This window comes from Platalea leucorodia (assembly GCF_965183815.1).
Source record: "Platalea leucorodia genome assembly, chromosome: 3".
Classification (NCBI taxonomy): Eukaryota; Metazoa; Chordata; class Aves; order Pelecaniformes; family Threskiornithidae; genus Platalea; species Platalea leucorodia.
In genome coordinates this window covers 86502078-86523607 of record NC_138825.1, presented here as the reverse complement: position 1 = coordinate 86523607, position 21530 = coordinate 86502078, and the positions used below count along the sequence as shown (strand labels likewise).

The following is a 21530-nucleotide window of genomic DNA, read 5'->3' as shown; positions in this document are numbered from 1 at the left end:
AAACTTGGCATCGAGTGGCCAAGAGGGTTTTGTTTTTTTTTTTTTAATACGTAATCAGAAAGCATTGAGACAAATCATTTCCTAAACAGTGGAATTAAAGAAACCTAGTTTCATATGGATACCCATCATATAGTATGCAATTGCAATAAGCTCCACTCTACCTATGAGCCATCTTCCTCTGCCCCCATACCTCTGACAAACCTTGCAAGGAAAGCAGCATGTTCTCAGGCCAGTTCTTGCAGACCAGCAAGTTTGCAAGGCAGACAGGAGAGACAGGCTGCAGCATGAACCACAAGTCCTCTCTAAGTGAAGGCGCTAATTTGGACTTCTCCCAGCTACTGATTTTACAAAACTCTAAGAACCTGGCATCTCCAAAACTCTTTACACCTGTATCAAAGTAGCTGAATGTGGCTAACGAGTTCAAAAGTTACTGAAGGGGAATAGCAAAGTCCGCTTTTTTTCTCAAAGGCGCTGGGAAAAAAAGGTATCTGTTAACAACGGCAGATTGCTAAGGGAAACAAAACAGTCCCTCTTCGCTATGCAGCCACAGCACTTCTGCAAAACACAGCCTATGACAGGGAAGTAGTGTTATTCTCCTGTTTGAGCAAGGAAACCCTGTTTTGTGACTGAGAAGTCTTGGACTAATTCTGAGAATGGAGAGTCCAAAAGAAGTGAGAGAGTATTCTGTACTGTTTCATTATGTAACAGACCAAGGCAGGATAACAGATAGACACAACCATTCCTTGATTTATCCAATTATCCCAAAGAAATTTAAAAAGTTTCTTCTAAAGGGAGTTCTGAAATTAGAGCACTTGTTCTCTTTCACTTTATCCTGAGCTAAATGATATTGGTTTCATTTAGATTGTTTGATCTGTACAAGGCTTTAGGTGCCCTAATATTTAAAATGGGGGGAAAATTTTAATATTAGGGCAATTACTTCAATGAGCACTCTGCCATCTACAACAGATACTTCTTGTGCCTTTATTGTTCTCATCTAAAAATGTTAGTACTAGAAAAGTACTAAAATAATATTAGCATTTATTCCATTGCTGAATTCTGATGCAGTAGCGTAAGCAAACAAATTTTTAACAATTTTGACATTTGATACGATAATTTTAGCAGTTTAATAACTGTTTCAAGAGTAACTTGATATGGTGCACCATGGAAGCTACTAGATTCCTTTCTTTCCTTGATACTTGTATAAAGATTTGTCATTATCACTAAATGCTTCTGATAAAAGTACATAAAACCAGCTGTAAACTGAAGGCTTTTGCTGCTGTCCAACAATAAATTTGCAATACAAGATTTCTTTGTTCTGCCTTGCGGAATTCATACACCAGAGGAATTAGGATATGTACTGTAAATCCCTACAATATACTTAATTCAAAATCTGGTTTAGAGTAAGATTTTTCACTCAAAAAAATCTAGCTTTAACACAGATCATCCAATTGGTTATTTCAAAAAGAAAAAATGATCTCTTATTTATATAATTTCATTTAATAGTAAACAAATGTTAAGAAAAGAAGCATTCCTAGCTAGAGTTAAAGAAACAGAGTAGGTGCCTCAGTATAAGGTGACATAATGGAAAATGTTTAGGCACCAGAATGAAACAGATCACCCTTGGGTGGGTCCTCTAAGCAATATGTGGGAGAAAAAGGTACCTTCAAAACAAAAGCTCCAAAGGTGATGTTTGGGAGGAAACACCTCCTAGAAGCGTATATGGACATATATAATTTGCTCCTTCTCTCTGGATTAAGGACAGTAAAAGAAGAGGCCACTTGGATCCAGAATCTGGGAAACCATTGCTGCACATAGGCACTTGTCAAATATATCAAAACCAGGACACTTGCTTCCTAAAGCAGGAAGATGACTTCTCCAGACCATTCTGCTAATCGCAATGATAATTTAAGGTACTGACTGGCTAAAAGGTGTTTAATTTGCAATCTAATATTGACTGGATTATTTCTCTGATAATCATGCAGCAATTATACCTATCTAATTATCAAGTGTCTTCCCCGCTACACTCCAAGAAACAGCTTGTTTTCCCACTTAACTAAATCAACTCTTAATAACAAGTTTCTCAGTATGTAGGAAAGAGGAAGCACATCAAATCTCTAGATTACATAAAAAGCAGACACAGATGGAGTTACAAGAAAGTGGGGGATTGAAAATGAAGGCAATTATGTTCAATTTAGAGACACTAACGGGGAAATTCTAAAGATAAAAGCTGATCAGAATAGGGAGTGAAAGTAATGACAGCATATTTAAATGTCAGAAGAGTTTGAAATTACTTAAGAATCTCGGAAACAGCACAATCCTGGGGAAATAGCCCTCTGGCTGTGTTTTACTTGCTTATAAAATAAGAAAGAGCAGCTGTCTAAAGGTAATACTTACGTAAATCTCAGCAATGACACAAATAAAGGTTCCACATCTTCATGTAATTAACTAATACTAACATGGTAAGAGTCATTTCAGTGCTGCTCTTCAATACTCTGCATATTATTTGGCAATATACAATCATACAGATTTTTAAATAAATGTTAGACTTCTGCCAAGACTCTTTCAGCTGTTACCTCAAACTTTAGTACACTGATTGAAATAAAGTAAGATTACATGATGCTCTTTTTCCTATACCAAATTCATTCACAGTTGCATTCCTAGAAAGAACACATAATATTGACACTGTAAATTATTGTTACCTTCAAAAACTTCAGGTGCCATCCAAGCAGCACTTCCCTTATTGTTGGTCATATGTGTTTGAATATCACAGGCTGTACCAAAATCACAGATTTTTAGAACTGTCCCCCCAGCTACCAAGAGCAAACTGTCAAAGAACAACAACAAAAAAAATTAAAATTGTAGGATGAAATAGTCTGGTAACAAACCACTGATTTTTTTTTATCCCAACAACTATCATTCTAATACAGTTGAATATCTAAAGCTTTGCTTCTCAGTGCTTTAGTTTTGTAATTTGAGAAATAAGTAAGGTCACTTGTGCCTAATCTGAACATATGAAATATTTTCAAATAATCAAACATATATTGTAATTTATTAGTATTTCTACATGCTAGATTTTAAATAAATATATTTACCCATAGTAAACCACTAAGCATATATTGACAAAATCAGTCTTTCAGATGCCAGAGGCTGAAAAACAAGTGCTGTTACAATTTTACCAGAAGAACGATCAAGACTCCCATTAATGTCAGTCGATGTAGCTATTTAATTTAAATGAAAGCACTCGAAGTTACGTGTTCAACAGCTCTCTAAATCAAAACTGGAGATACAAGAAAGAGTTCAAGATTTAAAGTGTGGCTTCATGTTATGATTTTATCTGACAATAACAGCAGGCTAGCACGAAAAGAGGGTGATCCTGCTGATCCCCAAATCTGTTTCCACCTCATCTGTAGAGCCAGATCTGAAGCTGTAAAATGAGTCAGATCAACAAACTGACTGAGCAGAAAACTATTCATTTTTGTTTCAGTTGGAAAGTGATGGGAGATTCTGGCAGGGGTAGTGGAACAGGCAGAAGGAGGGGACAGAGGAGGATGGCCATGTGGGGAAAGAGCTCTAATATACCAGATTAAATACGATGCTAAAACCAAGCAACCAAATAACCCCCCCACCTAACGTTCTCTTACTGAACACCACAACCCATTGTAAAGCTGGGCCATTTTAAATGCCTCTGATTAGAAGCCCTATCCCTATCAAAATCCTCTTCCATGATGCCGGACAGGAGCAGGATATTTTTTCCCGTTTAACAGAAAGTAACTGAGTGCAGTTCATTTCCTGTATCATGCACCATCATTCCGCAACTGAAGTTTCAAATGCACAGCTTTCATTTAGAATATAGTACATCCAATAAAGTTATTATCAATTAAAGGTATTTCTTTCAAATGCAATGAAATTATTATAAATTATCTTAAATTCCAATTGTAAGAAAATACGAAATATGAATCATAAACCTACTTTGGTGGTTTCAGATCTCTGTGGATTAGAGCCTTTGGTTTCATACTGTGGAGATACGCCACTCCTTGGGAACACTGTAAACACCAACTCATGGCATGTGCAGCGGTATAATGAGGCAGAGGTTCAGCACCATGCAGCACTGCAAAACAAAGGCACAAACTAAAAAGAACTTTATTGCATATTACAACAGATACAATGGAGTTAACAACATACCAGTCAGAAAGCTCTATGGAATCTAAGTAATTATCAACGCCTCATCACTGCAACTGAAAATATCCTTCTGCAGACTGTTAAAATAATGGAAACGTCAAAATATTTTCAAATTTTTAGTAAGTTTTTCATAATTTTTGATGTTAAAATTCAATATGAAAGGTGTTGCTTGTTCTCAGCTATCCCTGGTAAAGTCTGTGTTAAATGCTGAGGGATTTACAAGTTAAGGAAGAATCTTTTCAGATGTTCCACTGGAAAACCCGAGATGACTTGTGTAAAATATAAAAACCTGGTATCAAGAAACAAAACCAGTGGACTGTTTTTTAAAAGTGGTTTTTAAAAGTGTTTTTTAAAAGCACGCTCCTTTCTCCTTAAAATTATTTTAAGAATTTCAAAGAACCACAGAATGGTTGGGGTTGGAAGGGACTTCTGGAGGTCCAGCAAGCAGGGTCAAGCAGGCCACCTAGAGCCAGTTGCCCAGGACTGCATCCAGGTGGCTTCTAAGTATCTCCAAGGATGGAGACATATGTATGAAACAATTTCATATTTTAGATCATGTTTGTCCTAACACTAGCACTTCAGCTCCAGGAAGACACTATGTTGAAATGATACTCACCATTGTACAGAGAACCTCCTTCAGCATACTCCATAACAAGACACACCTTTGAGGGAGGAGGGGACAAAAAATAAGGATGTTTTAAACGTTGGGGCAGAAAATAGCTTTTGTAAACTGAAAGTTCTTTGATAGGAACTGCAAAGTCTCCATAGCTCAGCTAATGGAAAATTTATCTATGGGGTAAAGAGTCAGTTTGAATGGTACATATTTATGTATAAGAAACAGAAATCAGTTTTATACTTAGTTCCCACTGTAAGTTAGGAAAGAACAGAATGACCTCCCCCCATCTTGAAAAGCAAATGCTGTCTTCAAACTGCAAGTCATTTGCCTTTACTTTTTTTTTAGTGGTTTACAAAAAATTTTAAATACCACGTCAAAAGAATTTCACTAGTACTAAGGAAAAAAGGATGCAGCATTATTTTACCCAATCAAATAGCCCTGTCACAGTACTTGCTTTTCTGCTTTAAGAATTTGTGGGACTGTTTGCAGCTGTGGCAGAAAGAAAGCAAATCCTGAAAACTGCATATGTGAGAATAGGAACTGATTTACAAGCTATGAGTCATGTGTTGCTAACGTATTCTCTTTTCGTATCGCTGACTTGCAATTAATAGGACTGTAGATATGAATGATACTACACATGTAATACACCAGATGTTGTTCTGACAAACTGAAGTGTAATTGGTGTTTAGAAACAGCATTTGGGGTTTTCTTGAAATAATTTCTTTCTCACAGAAGGGGAAACAAAAACCAAAAACCTGAAAATATCAACTAACCTACATATCTGTATATTTCCTTTTATGGCTAAAACATACAAAATATATATAAAACATACATTTTTGTATATAAAGTACACATTTTGTGCATCCACGCTTGTGTATGCTAGGCTAGTCACCTTTTGTCATACTGACAAAGCTATAACTTACTGGGTTTAGACAGGCTCCATATAACTTCACAATATTGGGATGGTTTACTCGTGACAGTTGTCGAAGCTGCAATACAAATCACACTTCATTTCAAACCACGGGGAAAAAAGGCTAATGATTTATTTTCACATCTATAATTCATACACCACAACAGCAATTACAGTTTTATATATCTGCATAACCCTAGATGGTGATTTTAGGACTTACAAGACGGATATCCCTGTTTGCATTTTAATTTATGTAATTACATTTGTGTCTAAAATATAAACTGTATACTGGAACTGTATTTGAAAGAAATTTTAAAGAAATTAAATTTAAAGAAAGTATTTTTTCATGGTGTAGTAAAATCACTGAAGTCATAAACACTGTGCAACTATGACCTCTATAGGTTTGGTGTTCTTCCTGGAGCCTCCAATTTTGGAATCCCAACTGTCTGACTTCATAAACCACCTGAATCATATTGGCTTTATTCACTATATAGAAAGTTACTATTCTTAAAAAAAAAAAAAAAACCAAACCAAAAAAAAACCCAACAAAAACCGAAACCCAAAACAAAACCCACAACCCTATAAAATAAGCCAGCCAGTTTAATATTAACATGACACAGTTCCACTACTGCTGCTTGCACTAATTGACAATTAAACTATTTTGCACTGAATTTTTCTTTAACAGTAGGCAGTAGAAGAAAAGGAAAAAGGAATTTTTTTCCCTTTACACAGACTTCTGGGCCAACTTATGATGTTCATCATCTAGAGAGCTAATGTTATTTTTTTTCTGCATACTTCAGAAGTTCTAAAAAACCAGAATGGAATATCACAACTGATGCTTGCACTGTGTAGGATTTCCTGAATCCCAGTAATTACTGAAGTATTTCTGGGCTTATCTTCTCAGATCTCTTTTGAACACAAAAATGCTAAGAGACTGATCAGATCTACTCAGTATTAAATTAGACTCAGATTAATAACATTAAAAACTTTCCATGGTAATGAACAACATACAAATATTTACACAGAGAAGCCTATTACAAATATGCTTCCTTTACCCCTTCAGTGTGTTACATTTTTAGTTCCAAAATTAAGAAATTTATTTTTAACATATTTTGTATATCTTGAACATCCTACATTCCTACTGACTAAATACTAAGCAGCATGTGACAATATATCTTATTTAAATTACATGGCTAACTTTTGATTCTAGAAAATGTTATTTGTTTTATTATGTTATTTATGTTATATTGTTGTTATTGTCACAACAATAAACTTCTTGGGAAGTTTACTGGTATATCTGAACTACTCAAGATCTTTCTGAAGGAGTAGACATTGAATGGAAAGAGTGATTGCCCTTAAATGAGTTACATGTATTAATAGACTTATATGTTAGAAAAAATAATGATATGATTAGAATTGCTGAAAAACCTAAGGAACAGTTTCAAGTATGGACCTGATTGTATGAAGAACCTGTAGCCCCTGGAAGCGTTAATCAGCTCCAGGATTTTGGTGGGTATTTCAGCTGCCCCCTGACTCCACATTGGGACAGAATCCAGGAACTGGTGTTTCCCCGACCTGTGTGCCCTCCTTTCCCTGTTCTTGCCTTCCAGTTTTTATGGGAAGCGAACTAAAGGAGCCGCAACGTGCTCTGACAGGTGTCCTGTTCTGCATGACAAGGGGTACCTCTACTGGGTACCACAGGCTGCATTTACCTTGTAATGCAGCCATAGCTTTTAGTACACAATATACACCCATGCACTGAAGAAAACTAGCTCTACCAAACACCACGTTTTCCAGCAAACTTACTGTACCTCTACAATGAAGGCTTTCCTTTCAGATTCACTTTCTATTTGTTTAATGGCTACATCTTTTGCTCGCCATTTTGCCTTGCAGACCACACCAAAGGCTCCTCTTCCAACAACCTAGAACAATATGAAACACTTGAGTTAAAACCTGAAATGGTTTCATTTGCTGTGCAGGACTTCACAAACAGAAAAGAAATTTACCTTAGAAAACTGAAGACACACAGAATCATGCTTTGCAGCAGCAATTTAATATTATGCCATCAAAGCGTAACTGGAGCTTAGCTAAGCTTCCTCCAGAGATCATTTACAGAAGAAACAGGAAAACACACATACAAAACATTATTAACATGCATTAACAGTATTTCAGAAAAACATGATCTTAATTATTTCAACAAGATCTGTTCAGAAGAAAATTAGGGGAATGATGGCAAATTTATTTTTATAGATTTGACCAGTGAAATTATATCTATCTGCTGTATTCGTTTATGCTTGCTAGTAATAGGAACTCAAAATTCTGAAATTTAAATGCATATGCAAACAATTGCACGGGACTATGGTGAAGTCTGGATGAGGTGTTCAGTGTGCTCAAAATTATCCTTCCATTTTCTCACAGATGCCTCAACAGTGTAAATTGTCCTGAGAGTCCTCCAAATAAGGACGTTGTCTGTATAAACTACGCTTTCTCTATATTTGTTGATGTCTCCTTTCTAGTTTATTTCAGATTAACATTGCCTAAAAATACACAAAACCAGGCAAGAGTCATAACTCTTCACTGTAACTTCACAGAAGCAGTGGTAGCAGCTTCTGCATACTATATTATTCAAGAATCCTTTAATGTTTGCTGTGAAGAAGCTCCAACACCACCACTATTTGGAGTGGTTCTTTGAAACCAAGCACAAAAATGAAAGCCTGATAGAGAGGGTGTCCTTTTTCTATGAAGTCACTTTCAGTTACTGGTGAGTTATAAACTATGGTAAATTGAAATTTCACTTCTTTTAATTATGTTCTTCAGGGCAAAAATGGCAACATACAGAAATAACAACAAAACATGCATATGCAATGTAAAGTTTGAAACTAGAGTGTCACCAAAACGGTGACTCTAGCTGCTACAGGAAAGCACAGACAAGCAAGTTGTTACACACATGCCCAAAAGAAAGGTGGAGAGGAGGAGGATATGGAAGGCACAGAAGAAGCTACGGGATAAGATCTCTTCCAACTCCAAAAAATGCAAGGCAGGGCAGATGAGAAGGATGTGGGGGGAAGAAATGGACAAGGGGCTATGTGGGCTGGTCTCGGATTCTGTATTTGGCCCTAGCAGCCTTGCTTCACTGCTGGTTTTAACAGCATTCTGTGCTCATGTTCCTAGCCCTTGACTTCAAGTAATATCATATGTATCCCGAGGAACAAAGCAGATACTTCTAATGAAATAAACACTTTTTTGGGAGGTGAAAGAAAAAAGAAGGGAAAGGAAAGAGAGTAGGGAGAGGGTCGAGTGGAAGCATTTACAAATGTGATTACCATAGCAGCTTATTATGGCAAAATTTAATTTTCCTGTCTTCCTTAAATGGGTAATGCACACACATGAATATGATTTTGGATGGAAAAAACCACACTTTCCAAAATTATAAAGCTCTTCACTGGAAAGTCATAGTTATTTATGACTTTATCCAATGAAAAGGGGAAAAGATTTTGAAGGGGGTAGGGGTGGGGAATATCCAAAACTAAAATATAGAGATGCAACATAATTAAAGGACCCACAATAATATTGCATCCACAGTATAAACAGTACACTGATTCTTATAGGTTCACTATTGAATTCACTCCTTAAGAGGATGGCTTCTTAAAAGAAAAGTGTGATTTGTAGGAGATCAGTGAATAACCACCCATTCACTATGCTGAAACAACGCGAACTGCCTACTGCCTGAATGCTCATCCTTTGAGGAAATAACATCTCGTAATTTCAACTCTTTTTTTGAGATGGCCCCCAATACAGTAATAATCCGGAATGCAAATTAAGAGTGTTGATCCAGAGAAGGCAACTCAGTAGCCAGGAAGGTACAATCACCAGACTGTACTTGTCAAGGCTCCATACCAAAGCAAACTGACTATAGTGTATGTAAACCATGCTTGGGTTAGGTTCTTGCTACTTGCTTTCTTAACGAATAAATAAATAAATATTGAAGCTGATTTCCCTTGAGAACAGGGCAGACAAGGCTGCAGGTGCATAGCTCAAGACCTACTAAACTTTCATGCTGCATATGAGAAAGTCTGCAATCAAGGGCCCAATTTCAAGAGGGGAAAAATATAAATTAAAAAAATAATCAAGATTTTGCATTACGGAAGATGAGAAAAGGGGAAGTATGCTCAATATTTTTGTAAGGTTACATATGGATATGAGAGATGGCTGCCCAGGAATGGTGATCCAACAGCATTTTCCTCTTCTGGTTTCCTTAATAGACACAAAGAAGTATTTTTCTCTTTTACATTACGGCACACACTTAGCCTTCCAGGATCTCCTGGCTTCTCACCCTCCACAGCAGTGGTTCATAGACTGAGTCTACCACAAAGATATCCACAGCAGATCAGCAGAACATGCCCCATTCTGCCCCATATAAAAAGGGACCTGTTGATTGTAACCTCCTCCCCCAGCTACAATATAGGGCCTTGACTCTTCTCTCAATATAACACACACCAAACATTTTCTTGCAGTCCACAACTGAGATTGGAAACACCAACCCATATGAATGACAGTCAAGTGGCCGACGAAAATAGTATGTATAAACAAACTGGAAACAGTGAGTCACCTGAAGACCTAAAAGTCCCAAATAGTCTCCCTTGGTATTTCCTCTTCTCTCTCAAGACTACATTTTGAATAAAATTGCCCAATTTCTTGGGGTTGGCAGGCCCCCCATCTTCTTCTACTGGCACAAGAAAGTTGTCCATTACAAGCCTTCTACCCACCTGGCACAGCGCACGACCAGACCGACAGTTTAAGAAAAATCTCATCAGTCTGTGTGTGTGCGCCATAAGTCTGCATTTCACAGCAGTGCTGATTTACTGAGCACACGGAAGTCATACACTGCATGAGCACATTTAACTCGGATAGCAGCCTGCTCACACCTGAGAAGTACTAAGGACAGACAGTTAACAAGAGAAGGATGCCACCAGGCAACTTTGGCAGGACGAACTGCACTGGCAGCAGCAATTCAAGGCCTGCTGCTCCCCTACAGTATGGAGGAACCCACACTGGTGAAGTAACTGGGAAGAAGTCTTCCCTCCACTTAGGGAAAAGGAGGTGTGCATACAATGATCTCTCCTACCTGGACACAATTGGCCTTATGGCACAAGGCTGAATGAGACTCCTTTCAGAAGACTCCTTTTCTCAATGTACCTTTTCTCACACTCTTTCACGGTTTTTGACTACGGCTCTATTACATTTAATTCAGTGACACGGAAAAAAAATTGCTATTTGAAAACAGTGCATGTATGTCAGTTAAAAGATTGGTCTCAGATACAACCGATAAAATTTAATGAAGCGATTTTTTTTTTTTTTTTTTTTTTTAAACTTAGCCTTTATCATTTACAACAGTTTGTGATGGATCAGGCTTAGTTTTTTGGTTAGTCATATCTTTCCTTGTTGAAAAGACCTGTGTATGTCCATATGTACAAATATATTATATTTATTACTGATATAATTTTAATATGATGATTACATAATATATACCACATCTATTTTTATATATTAAATATATTTATTTTTCACATGTATATAAAAATAAAGTTACATATATGAAAAAAAAAAAGAAAGCCCAAGTATCTCTTGCATTTGATTCCACATGGTCAAATTCAGCCCATAAGCCAATACAATTGCATACTGTTCCCCTGAAGAGAAATCCATGACTATTTGCAAATTTAATACCAAGAATTGGTACACGTGTTTCCAGTTCACATACTAGAGAAACCATTATTTTTCAATTTTGCCATATTTTTAAGTAACATTTCTATTCAATGAAGAAACTGAGATAAATGAATGTACCACCCAATGTGATGTTTCACATTGTGCCATAAATGTCACAATACTTGGGCACTGGTTGAAAAGTGGAATAAATTCCAAGAATCAGATGCACTTTCTGAATTCCTGCTAATGACTGGGGGGGGGGGGGGGGGGAAATCATCAGTGTCAGGCACCAACAGGAAGAGCTTACCAGGCAATCTAAATCTTAATTACGTAATAGAAAGCTGTGAGAGACCATCAGATATATCAATTTTACGGTTGGTGAAAAGAGTTTGATAAATGACTAGGCAGTCAAGGTTTCATAACAATTTATCAGTGACTTGGTGCCTGCTTAGGCAGAGGGTTGAACTTGAGAAGAGGACACGAATACATTGAATATTTACCTAGGATACAGGGAAAACAGAAGAGCTGATCCTCCACTAAAGCAGCTCAGCCTCTTGGACAGCATACGAAACAAGCAACCGTCAGAAGCAATGACGGATCTGATACAAATTTGAAGTTTACCATATGTGAAAGCCAGTATGTCTTAATCTGGAAAAAAAAATCTTACTCATTGTAAAAACATCCTTTATAATTGACAGAATGGAGTTTGTGGTGGATTCCACTTACATTTCATTTTCCTCCTTTAAGTTTTCACTGAACTTATTCTTTAAAGGAGCAAGTCTTAGAATTTGTCAGAACAGTTTAAACACTACGTAGTTTCCTTCAACACCGTGTGCTGGAACTAAGTAACTTAATAGCACAGGAGGGAGGCGCTGCCTGAACTTTAGTTTCTTCACGCTCATTCCTTCTTGTCCCCTGCTGTTGGTGCCACACCATATGTTTGGGCAGTAGTGCATATTCTGAATTATATGAAGCACAGTTAATGGAATTATTGACACAACAAATCAATAAACAGAAGTTGATCTGTACCACTGTGTATGTTTGGAAAATGATCTAAAAATAAACACATTCTTTTGGTAAAAGATTTTATCCCTCTGAATATCTTCTAGGAGAAAAAAGGAAAATATAGGGCAGATGGCACGTTTAGGAATCAAACACCAGTGCTTCTACTTTTCCACAGAATAGAATTACGTTTGTCAAGAACCGCTCAGTTAGTACATGACAGACACATTTTAAACTGGCAGAAATGCTTAGAGCTTTAAAGACTGAAAAGTATATACAAATTTATTCCTCTCCCTGTAAAATTCATACCAGAAAAAAGTTATGTTTTACTGTGCGACACAGTGACATGGTGAAAGAGAGTGCCGTTTGCATGTTTTCCAGATAATGTATTTGGAGTCTTATTTAAAGAATATGAACCATACAAGATCCCTGGAACAAACATTACCTCTGCCTCTGTGTACAAACAGTATCAAATGCTGTACATAAACAAAGATACATGATACTGACTTGTAAGTATGTAGACTATACTGACTGGTAAGTATGTAGACTCAAAATCATGGAAGAAACAGAGATTGGAGATATGTTAAGCCCTCAAGGATGTATTTTGTCCTAAGGGATATGACCAATAATTTTCCCCACACACAGTAAAACAAGAAAAATGCATCTCTGTTTATTCAGATGCACCCTATTCCCCTATCAAATGTCAAAACTTTGGAAGAATTAATTTCAACTTTGCGTTAACTGCACAGGTTTTCTATTCACTCAAAAATATAAAGATACAAAATTTTCACCTCTACCCATGAAGTTTCCATGTTAGTTAGCTCTGCATGATGGATACCCTAGTGCTTTTCTTTCTAAAAAACCCTTGCTGGATATAGAAGAGAGCAATAAAATGTAACAGCTCCCTGGTTAACAGATTTAGTATTCATTGGAGAATTGTCTTCATAATTTGCAGTATCTACATGACATGTTTGTTTATGATTTTGGGAAGCAAGACAAGCAGTTAAAAAAACCCAACACAAACCCAACAAAACCCACGCTTCCAAACAGACAACAGTCTCTAAATTATCGTTACTCATAGAATCATAGAACAGGTTGGGTTGGAAGGGACTGTAAAGATCATCTAGTCCAACCCCCCTGCCATGGGCAGGGACACCTTCCACTAGACCAGGTTGCTCAAAGCCGCATCCAACCTGGCCTTGAACACTTCCAGGGATGGGGCACCCACAGCTTCTTTGGGCAACCCGTCCCAGTGCCTCACCACCCTCCTAGTGAAGAATTTCTTCCTTATATCTATATCCCTTTGGTTACTGGTATATTTGCAAATGAAAGGTTTATGCAAACTGAACTTTTGGATCTCTCAAGCTTCAGACACAATGCAAGATGGGGCTGCGGCAGGGGGAAAATGTTCTACAATGCTTTGTAAAAACAGAAACACATTTTTAAATTTAGTTGCTTCTATTCTACCAGAGTTCCAGCAGTACCAATAAAGCACACTACTATTTTCAGTTTTTCACCCATCTGCCTGTATGACACGTACAAAGCATATAGATAAAAGAAAAAAATGAAATGTCAAAAGAAGCCATGAACAGTTTACAGCCCCTAAAAATATATGCCTACATTTTCTATCATTCATTCAACCAGCCTCAAATTCCAACTTTGGTTCCTCTGTGTGCACTATGCTTTATTAAGCAGGTTGAAGCAAATCGGCCCCATGCCACAAATGACTGTGGCCGATACCCTGGCAGCACTTTTAGGAAGGAGTTCAGATCTGCCAACTCTCACAGCTATGTTCTTTGACTGGTTAAGTTTATTGGTACTAGTGCTCAACCCAATTCTAAATGTTGCCTTCCATTTCTGGGATTCATACAGCAATGAAAAAAACCCAAACCCCCAAAACGCACCCCCCACCCCCCAAAAAAAGCCCCCGTAAGCAATCCCACTAATTTTAAGTGAACTATGTAATTTAGTTTAGTTTCCAAGTTTCAACTTTATTATGCAAAACTCCATACAAAAAAGTATTTCTTAATGAAAAAAAATCAGTTATTAAAAATCAACTTATATTCTTAATAAATATACATAACTTCTGCTTGCCACAAAGTAATACAGTTGGTCCACATTTAGGGCATCATCTGTTAGAGCTGCATAACACTGTACAGTTATTATTTAGTGTCTCGGCTATCTGAATTTAGTTTGTTTTAAGAAATCGTTCTCTTTTCAACTTCTTCAGAACATGTTTATGGAGAATCAAAGTACCATCACATATGTTCCTAAAATTATGGGCATTTCTAGAAATTCTTCCTTTGCTCTAAACACACAACCAGCCCTCTTTGCAGTTCGATAGCTCCGTCATTCTAAGAAATGCGTGCATCTCAAGCAAAGATAACAGTTTATCAGGTTATACTTTCATTCCAGCTTTTTACATACTGATAGCCTTTTACACATCTATCTTAAGAATTGCACTCATTTTAATTACCAGTAATTTAAAACATTAACAAAACACTTGTCTGATGTTCTAGTATAAATCAATTTGTTCGGTTACAGAAGCCCAGACAGGAGATTCCAGTTTTAGACACAAAATGCTGGGTAACGAGGCACTCAGCGTGAAGGACTCCAACATGAGCTGGGCTTGCTGGGCTGGCAGACTTTAAAATTACTGGTCTTTGAAAAACAAATAATGATTCTGCAGTCAGTAAAATACTACTAGAATCCACTGGGTGGGATAAAGAAGGGACACGTGAAGCTCGTTCTGTTGTTTTAGGTTTTTTCTTAGGGAAAGGCCTCCCCCCCAGTTTCTGATAGCAGTTACACTGTCACTCAGTTGCGACTTTAGCTGCTGCATTAGACATGGAACTTTATTATTATCTCATAAATACGCATCAGGCTTTCATCACTGGCATATAAGAGCCTGTGAGGTTTCTTTCCCATGCATTCTTTACGAGAGGAAAATATAAGTTTATTTTACAGGACGCAAACTCATTCATTGAATAAATCTGCATGTGTAGAAATAAGTGTAAAGTCTTACATTAACAGTTTAACTAGCTTATTAGCCATCTTCTAACACTTACTGCACGCTAAATTTCATCCACATGAAATTGGTGTTGTGTAACTTTGCTATAAATTCACACTCCAGCTGACACTTCAGCTATTTTCTTATGTAGATGAATGAAGAGAATCTTCCACTGGTATAACTAAACAATTTGAATTAAATCAGAAATGTATTTAGAGTAAAATCACAGAAAATTCTGGCGTATTTTTTCACTATGTACTAATTTTTTTGCCTTTGCTTCTGGATGCCCAACTTTGCTCCTTGAAGGCTTACTTTCTGAAAAAGGCTGAGAAATTGTAGATGTGACTGACTTCAAACAGATTCCTAACTACCACCCTTGACTCTTGAAAACTAAGCCTTTTGTACTCATGTCAGATATCCAAGAATATTGTTCAGATCTCAAATCACACCTGCGGTTCTCGTCCAAACTTCTTCCAATTTTGCAGATTGGTATTCTACAACTGGACAAAATCCCCCAGGACGTAAAAACAATGGAGGCAGTAACAACTCCATCTTCAGCAGCAGCTTACACAAATCTGCTTCACCATGTAGTGTAATGGACATAATCGGTCTCTGCATCTCATTAACTTTTTAAAAGTTAACTACTACAAAGGGGAGCAAAACCCAGTTGTCTTGCTGTGTTCCCCATTCTCTTGTTTCTGAACTGCTCTGCTCCATAATCACAAAGAACACACGTAGTTCTTGGCACACTTCTCAGACAGTTAATGAAATTATTCAGCTGTTTCAAGAATGTCTAAGGTAGGTGAACATGCCATAAATTGCATCTCCTTAGTTGCTGGCACCTTAAGTAGGTTTTCTGAAATAAATATTTAGAAAGCTTACCTGCTCATCTTAAAGAAAACATTACCCTAAATGCCCTTAGAATTAACTACTGTTGCCCAAACACTGTTGAAAACAAACTTCAAGTGTATACTAGAGTGTACCAGCAGAGCGTTAAACAACAGTTTTCAAATAATTTACGCTTTCAGACTATTCAAAAGTAACTTGCAACTATGCAAATATGGCAGTGGTTTTCAACCTGGCTACATCAGACAGTGACTGGGCAGGGCCGCAGCATACATGACCAGACATGCATCTTTTGGCTGTGCGATCCAAGGCACACACACATCATGTGATGAAGAGGTCTGCGCTTTGGTCATGTATGGGACTGTTATCGAGTTACGTGATGGAGGAAGGGCTGTGGGATTTTCAGGAAAGAGTGGCAGGGAGCAGGTTGCCAGAACAATTCAAAACCAAAGTCTGTTCATTGCTTAGATGTGAAAGCTCCTCTGGGAAGAGACGACAGCAGTATTTAGGCTAAATTTAAATCCAAGATTTTAAAATAGGGCTATTGGACTTCTTACTGTTAACTTGATTTCAGTTATATTAAGTTTTCAGATAAACTCTGTAGTTTTATTTATTCAGTTTCTAATGATTTGTCTATCTAATACCTGAAAACTTAAGAGAGGACATTGTCACAGTCAAAAATTTGCATGGTAAAGTAGGGAACATTTCTGCTCAATGCAAGTTTTAGGTTGTTTTTCCCCTTCTAGTTTTGAAGATGCCCCCACTGTGTGACATCAATTCTGATTTGACTCCAACTCATTCATAGTAATTATCTCTATATTTTACCTCCATCTAAGCACTTTAAATAACGAAAAGGCAGCTTGAAGTTGGAAACATGTTTGACCAGTGGGAAGCAACACTACAGTAGTCATGTGCATGGTAGTTAAAACAAAATATGGTATATTCTTGATATTATCCAGTAGAGTTCAGCCAAACCTAAACGAAAGCGCACTTATAGATCTCACATTTATTAGCAAGGACTCAGGGCCTGCAAGTATTCCAGAACTTCAATATCTATTAATAAACCAGTGGCAGAGTGGGACTGCTATCTGCTGACAAGACAGCCTTGATAATACAACAGCAAAGCTATGATTATACAAGCATTCATTTGAGTTCCCAGTGTAGATCTGTTGACACTCCATTTTGAAACATCTGAAGTTTGCCAAGATTAAAATCTGATCAGATTAAAATCTGATCATTTTGAGTCCTTAGAGCCATTTAAAAATCCTTGAAAACTTCTGAACCTGAAGCAAGAGCACGGAAAATCCTCAGTAAGGATGTATGTTTGGTTATGACTGCAAAGTTGACTATTTGCACTGAAATTGCATCATGAGTAACAGGTCAACACCCACAGAGAAAAGCAAGGTCTAAGTATGGTCTAATCCACCTGTTTTATTGTAAAGTAGATCTTATTTCTTCCTCTGTGCAATAACGTTTAGACTGTATTCAGCACGATGGTATCCCCATTGCCTATAATAATTTCTGGTAGGACAAGTACACTGAGTGTAACTCAAAATGCTACACCAGCTGTCATCAGATTTTCTCATGGAGAGAACACTTCATCAGAGCTCCCCTGCTTATATCACATGAGTTTTGTCATCTCCAACAGAGATACTACTTTGAGGATAATGCAACAATCACATTAAATTAAGCACAAATTACTGCTTAGGCATCATCTCTACATACGTTTTCGTGCACGTAGTCCTGTGTCAGTGGGTGCTAGGCAGGTATGTAGGACACAGACAAGCTCTATACACTAAACCTTAGAATGATAAATTCTAGTTACACCAATTACACACTAAGCAGCTCCACATTTCCTACATGTAAAAAAGCAACATAATCCTTGCTAACAGCCTTCCCAAAGGTGTTGTGAGGATTAAAGATTTGTATAGCATTTTATTCATTCAACGTGCTATGTGTAACATATTAGATGTGCTACTCACTTCTATGAGCCATCACAGGACACCTTTTTATGATGGATAAATTCCTATAAACTTTATTTTCTTCTTTGGGTGAGAAAACCCATTTCTCCCAAAGTATGTGATTTGATCCCTGTCCATTAGTAAGTGTTGCAAAAACGCCAGCATATTATCAAATGCAAAAATACTTTCAGTTCCCAAACACCATAAAATTTTCTCACTTCAGAACAGTTAAATGCATATAAAGGGAAGAAGAACCGTTAGATTTAGAGAGTCAAAAATCTTAATGATTGCCATATTTATAGAAAGGGGAAAAGGCAATCTTTTGGAATACACTATCTTCTGAGAATTTCCAATGTCCTTTATGGTGAAAGCCAAAGTTACCACAACACTACTTGAATACAGCAGAAAGTGCCTGGTGTTCTACGAAAATATTGCAGATTTTATGTTCTGCGAACTCTCTCAGGCCACGCAAGCTCAGTATAATAATTATGAACAAACCAGTATCTAGCAAACCACTTTAAAAACATGAGACAGTGGTTGTCATATCTATAAAAGCTACTACACAAAACTAAATTCACTTCCGCAGAAACGTTTTAAGAAAAAGAGGGTAATTATTACTGAAAGAGAAAGATGTTAATCTACAAATAAAAGCAGAAAGACTGTTTCAGCAGTCTTGGGTGACTGTTAGGTCGAAGCTGGCCTCATCAAATTCAGTATGGATCTGCATGAAGAAACTTCATTCCTGTAGAGACGTTAGCAGCGGAGGAAGAAAAAAAATCCAACAGCAGCAATTTTTTGTGTGATTCTGAGAGTTAAACAAAATTGTGGTATATACATGCTACCGAGCCCTTTAGTAAAGCATGTAAGCTATCCTAGATCACACCCATCCTACTCTCACAGGAACTCCAGACAGACGAAAGGTACATACGAAGTTCTGTACATACGAAGTTCTGTACTTCATCTATCCCATTCCAGCCTCAAAGAATTGAAGGCAATAATTTTACTATGAAACTTTGTACAGAAGAAGAAGAAAAACTTGCTCCCAGCTATGTTATACGATAACCGAATGTCACTTCCTGGGTAGCATGCAGAGGTCACAAATGAAATGCTACAGAGCCATGAGTGCATATCATTAGCCTATGTTAAGAAAAAAATAATAAAAAAAGATCTGTACGCCCTTACAGCTAACAGAGCTGTAAACTTAGCAAATAATTAACACTGGTATGATGATTATATATACAATGGTTCAATTACGTGGCAGAAGGAGAAAGCAGGGGCATACAGAAATAGAGATCTGAAAGAAACATCAGAATTAACAGTTCCCACTTGTGACAGCGTTTGACACCTGTGTTTGCCACCCATACTAAAGTAGGTGGCAAAACGGACGGCGAAACTTTAGAACTGAAGTCCTGAATAAATCTATCCCGCTTAAACAAAACGCCACAGTACCTCAGCCCGCACCAGGGTTGGTATAAGCAGACCGGCACCTCCGCTCCCAGCCACACCGCCTTTGTTCTCTGGTGCCAACCTCTGCAGCATCCAGAGGAGAAGGGAACCGCACTGCGCGGGGGTGTGGGGGGTGTGCGCCCGGCAGCCCCCGCACCCGGGAAGCCTCCGCGGCCTCTTCCGCCAGCGGCGGGACGGCGCCGGGGAGGGCGACCCCGGGGGCCCTCGGGGGCCGGCGCCGCGCCGGGGGCCGCGCTGGCCGCTCCGGCCCGCCAGCAGGCCGCGCCCGGGGAGCGGGGGGTGCGCGCGGGGAGGCCGCGGGGCCCTCGCTCACCTCTTCCACCTCGATCTCTTTGTAGTCGATTTCTTCGAAGTTGAGGACCGGGGGGGTTTCAATCATTTCAGCGGAGGCGGCAGCGGACATCCCTCCTCTTTCACCTGGGGGAGGAGAGGCCAGGGCAGCCCGGGGGCGGAGGGCCCGGCGCCGGGCAGCCGAGGGCCTCGGCCGGGGCTACGCGGGGCGCGGCGGCGGCTCCTGCCCTCCGCGCGGGCGCAGGTCGGGGAGGGCCTGGCCGAGGCGCCGCCTGGGCCGCCGCGCGGGGCGAGGCCGCATCCGCGGCTGCCGCGGGCCTCAGTGGCGGCGGGCGGAGGCCCCGCCGGCGGCGGCGGCGCCGCTCCGCATCCCGCGCCCTCCCGCACCCCCGCGGAGCGCCGCGCCGGCTGCCCTAGGCCGCAGCCTCTGGGGAGCCCGGGAGCCGCCTCGGCCGCGCGTCCCGGGCGGAGAGAAGGGGGCGCCCCCGGGGCCGAAGCTGGCCGCCTCCGCCAGCCCCGGCGGCGGCAGCAGCAGCGGGGCGAAGGGGCCGCGGCGGGGGTGGGGGAGCCGCTCAGAGCCGCGCCGCGGCCGCCGCCGCTGACATCAGAGCCGCTTCCTGCTGCCCCGGCCGGGAGGCGGGGGAGGGAGCGCCGCGGGAGGGGGCGGGACGGGGAAGCGCGCCGGCGGCCGCTGCTCCTCGGGGCGGCGGCGGCGGGGGCCACGGCCTGGCGGCAGCGGCACCGCCCCCGCCGCGCCCCGCCCCCCGCCGCCCCGCCCCGCCGCCGCCAGGGGGCGCAGCCGCGGCCCCGGCCCCGCTTCCGCTTCCTACCGCCCTCGCCGGCGCCGGCGGGGGCGGGGCGGGCCGGGGGAGAAGCGGGGCGGCGGCTGGCAGGGCTGGCACCCCCGAGGCGGGAAGCACGTCGCCGTTTCGGCGGCGGGTCTCGGCCGGGGCTGCCCGGGCTGCAGGCAGCTGCCAGGCGCGGCGCCCCCCGGGGCCCCGCGGTGCCTCTGCGCTGCAGGAGGCCGGCGGGGGCTGAGGGCCCGGGCGGGGCCGAGGCAGCGCCCGCCTCACTTCAGCTCCGGGCGAGTGCGGGGCAGCGCGCCTCGAGTGCTGAATGTGCCTTTTCCTTTTATATATATATATATATATTTCCCCAGGGGGAGAGGGGTACGTATGGGGGGCATGCGTCTCAGGACGCGTTTTCCCGAAGGCAGAAGCACAGCGCAGCATTGGTTGGCCTGTGCTCTTGAGCGGCTCTTCTCAGGGGGAAGCCTGTGTAGGAGGGCGGCTGGGGAGCGGCTGGGGAGCGGCGAATGATGTAAACACATAGCAATAAGGGAGTAGGACTCAGGAATGAACATATACCTTAACCACGCCCTCCCCGGTCCCCAGCTAATGAGAATCTCAGCCCGCTTTTCCAGCTGCTAGCGCCGGCTTAATTTTTGGCTGGAGCACCACATCAGTGTTTTGGTGGTAAATCTCCCAGGCTGAGGCTTCAGGGTGACCCTTGGTGTGAAATCAGTGCTGGGATGAGTGGATATAG

The 21530-nt window shown here is 40.5% G+C and overlaps 1 protein-coding gene across 4 annotated transcripts in view; it reads right to left on the bottom strand.

Moving 5' to 3' along the window:
- Window positions 1-20317, bottom strand: part of MAP3K7 (mitogen-activated protein kinase kinase kinase 7) — a 49784-nt gene extending 29467 nt beyond the window's left edge. For 2 of the 4 annotated variants that reach the window (XM_082306637.1, XM_082306638.1), the window contains exons 1-6: window positions 20008-20317; window positions 7517-7627; window positions 5719-5784; window positions 4796-4841; window positions 3970-4108; window positions 2700-2824 (exon numbers count right to left, since the gene is read on the bottom strand). In XM_082306637.1, coding sequence (XP_082162763.1) covers window positions 2700-2824; window positions 3970-4108; window positions 4796-4841; window positions 5719-5784; window positions 7517-7627; window positions 20008-20097 — 577 coding nt within the window. In that variant the 5' untranslated portion in view covers window positions 20098-20317. The remainder of the gene's footprint in view (window positions 1-2699; window positions 2825-3969; window positions 4109-4795; window positions 4842-5718; window positions 5785-7516; window positions 7628-20007) is intronic. The other 2 variants (XM_082306636.1, XM_082306635.1) reach the window with 2 other exon arrangements.
- Between the last annotated feature and the right edge of the window lie 1213 nt (window positions 20318-21530).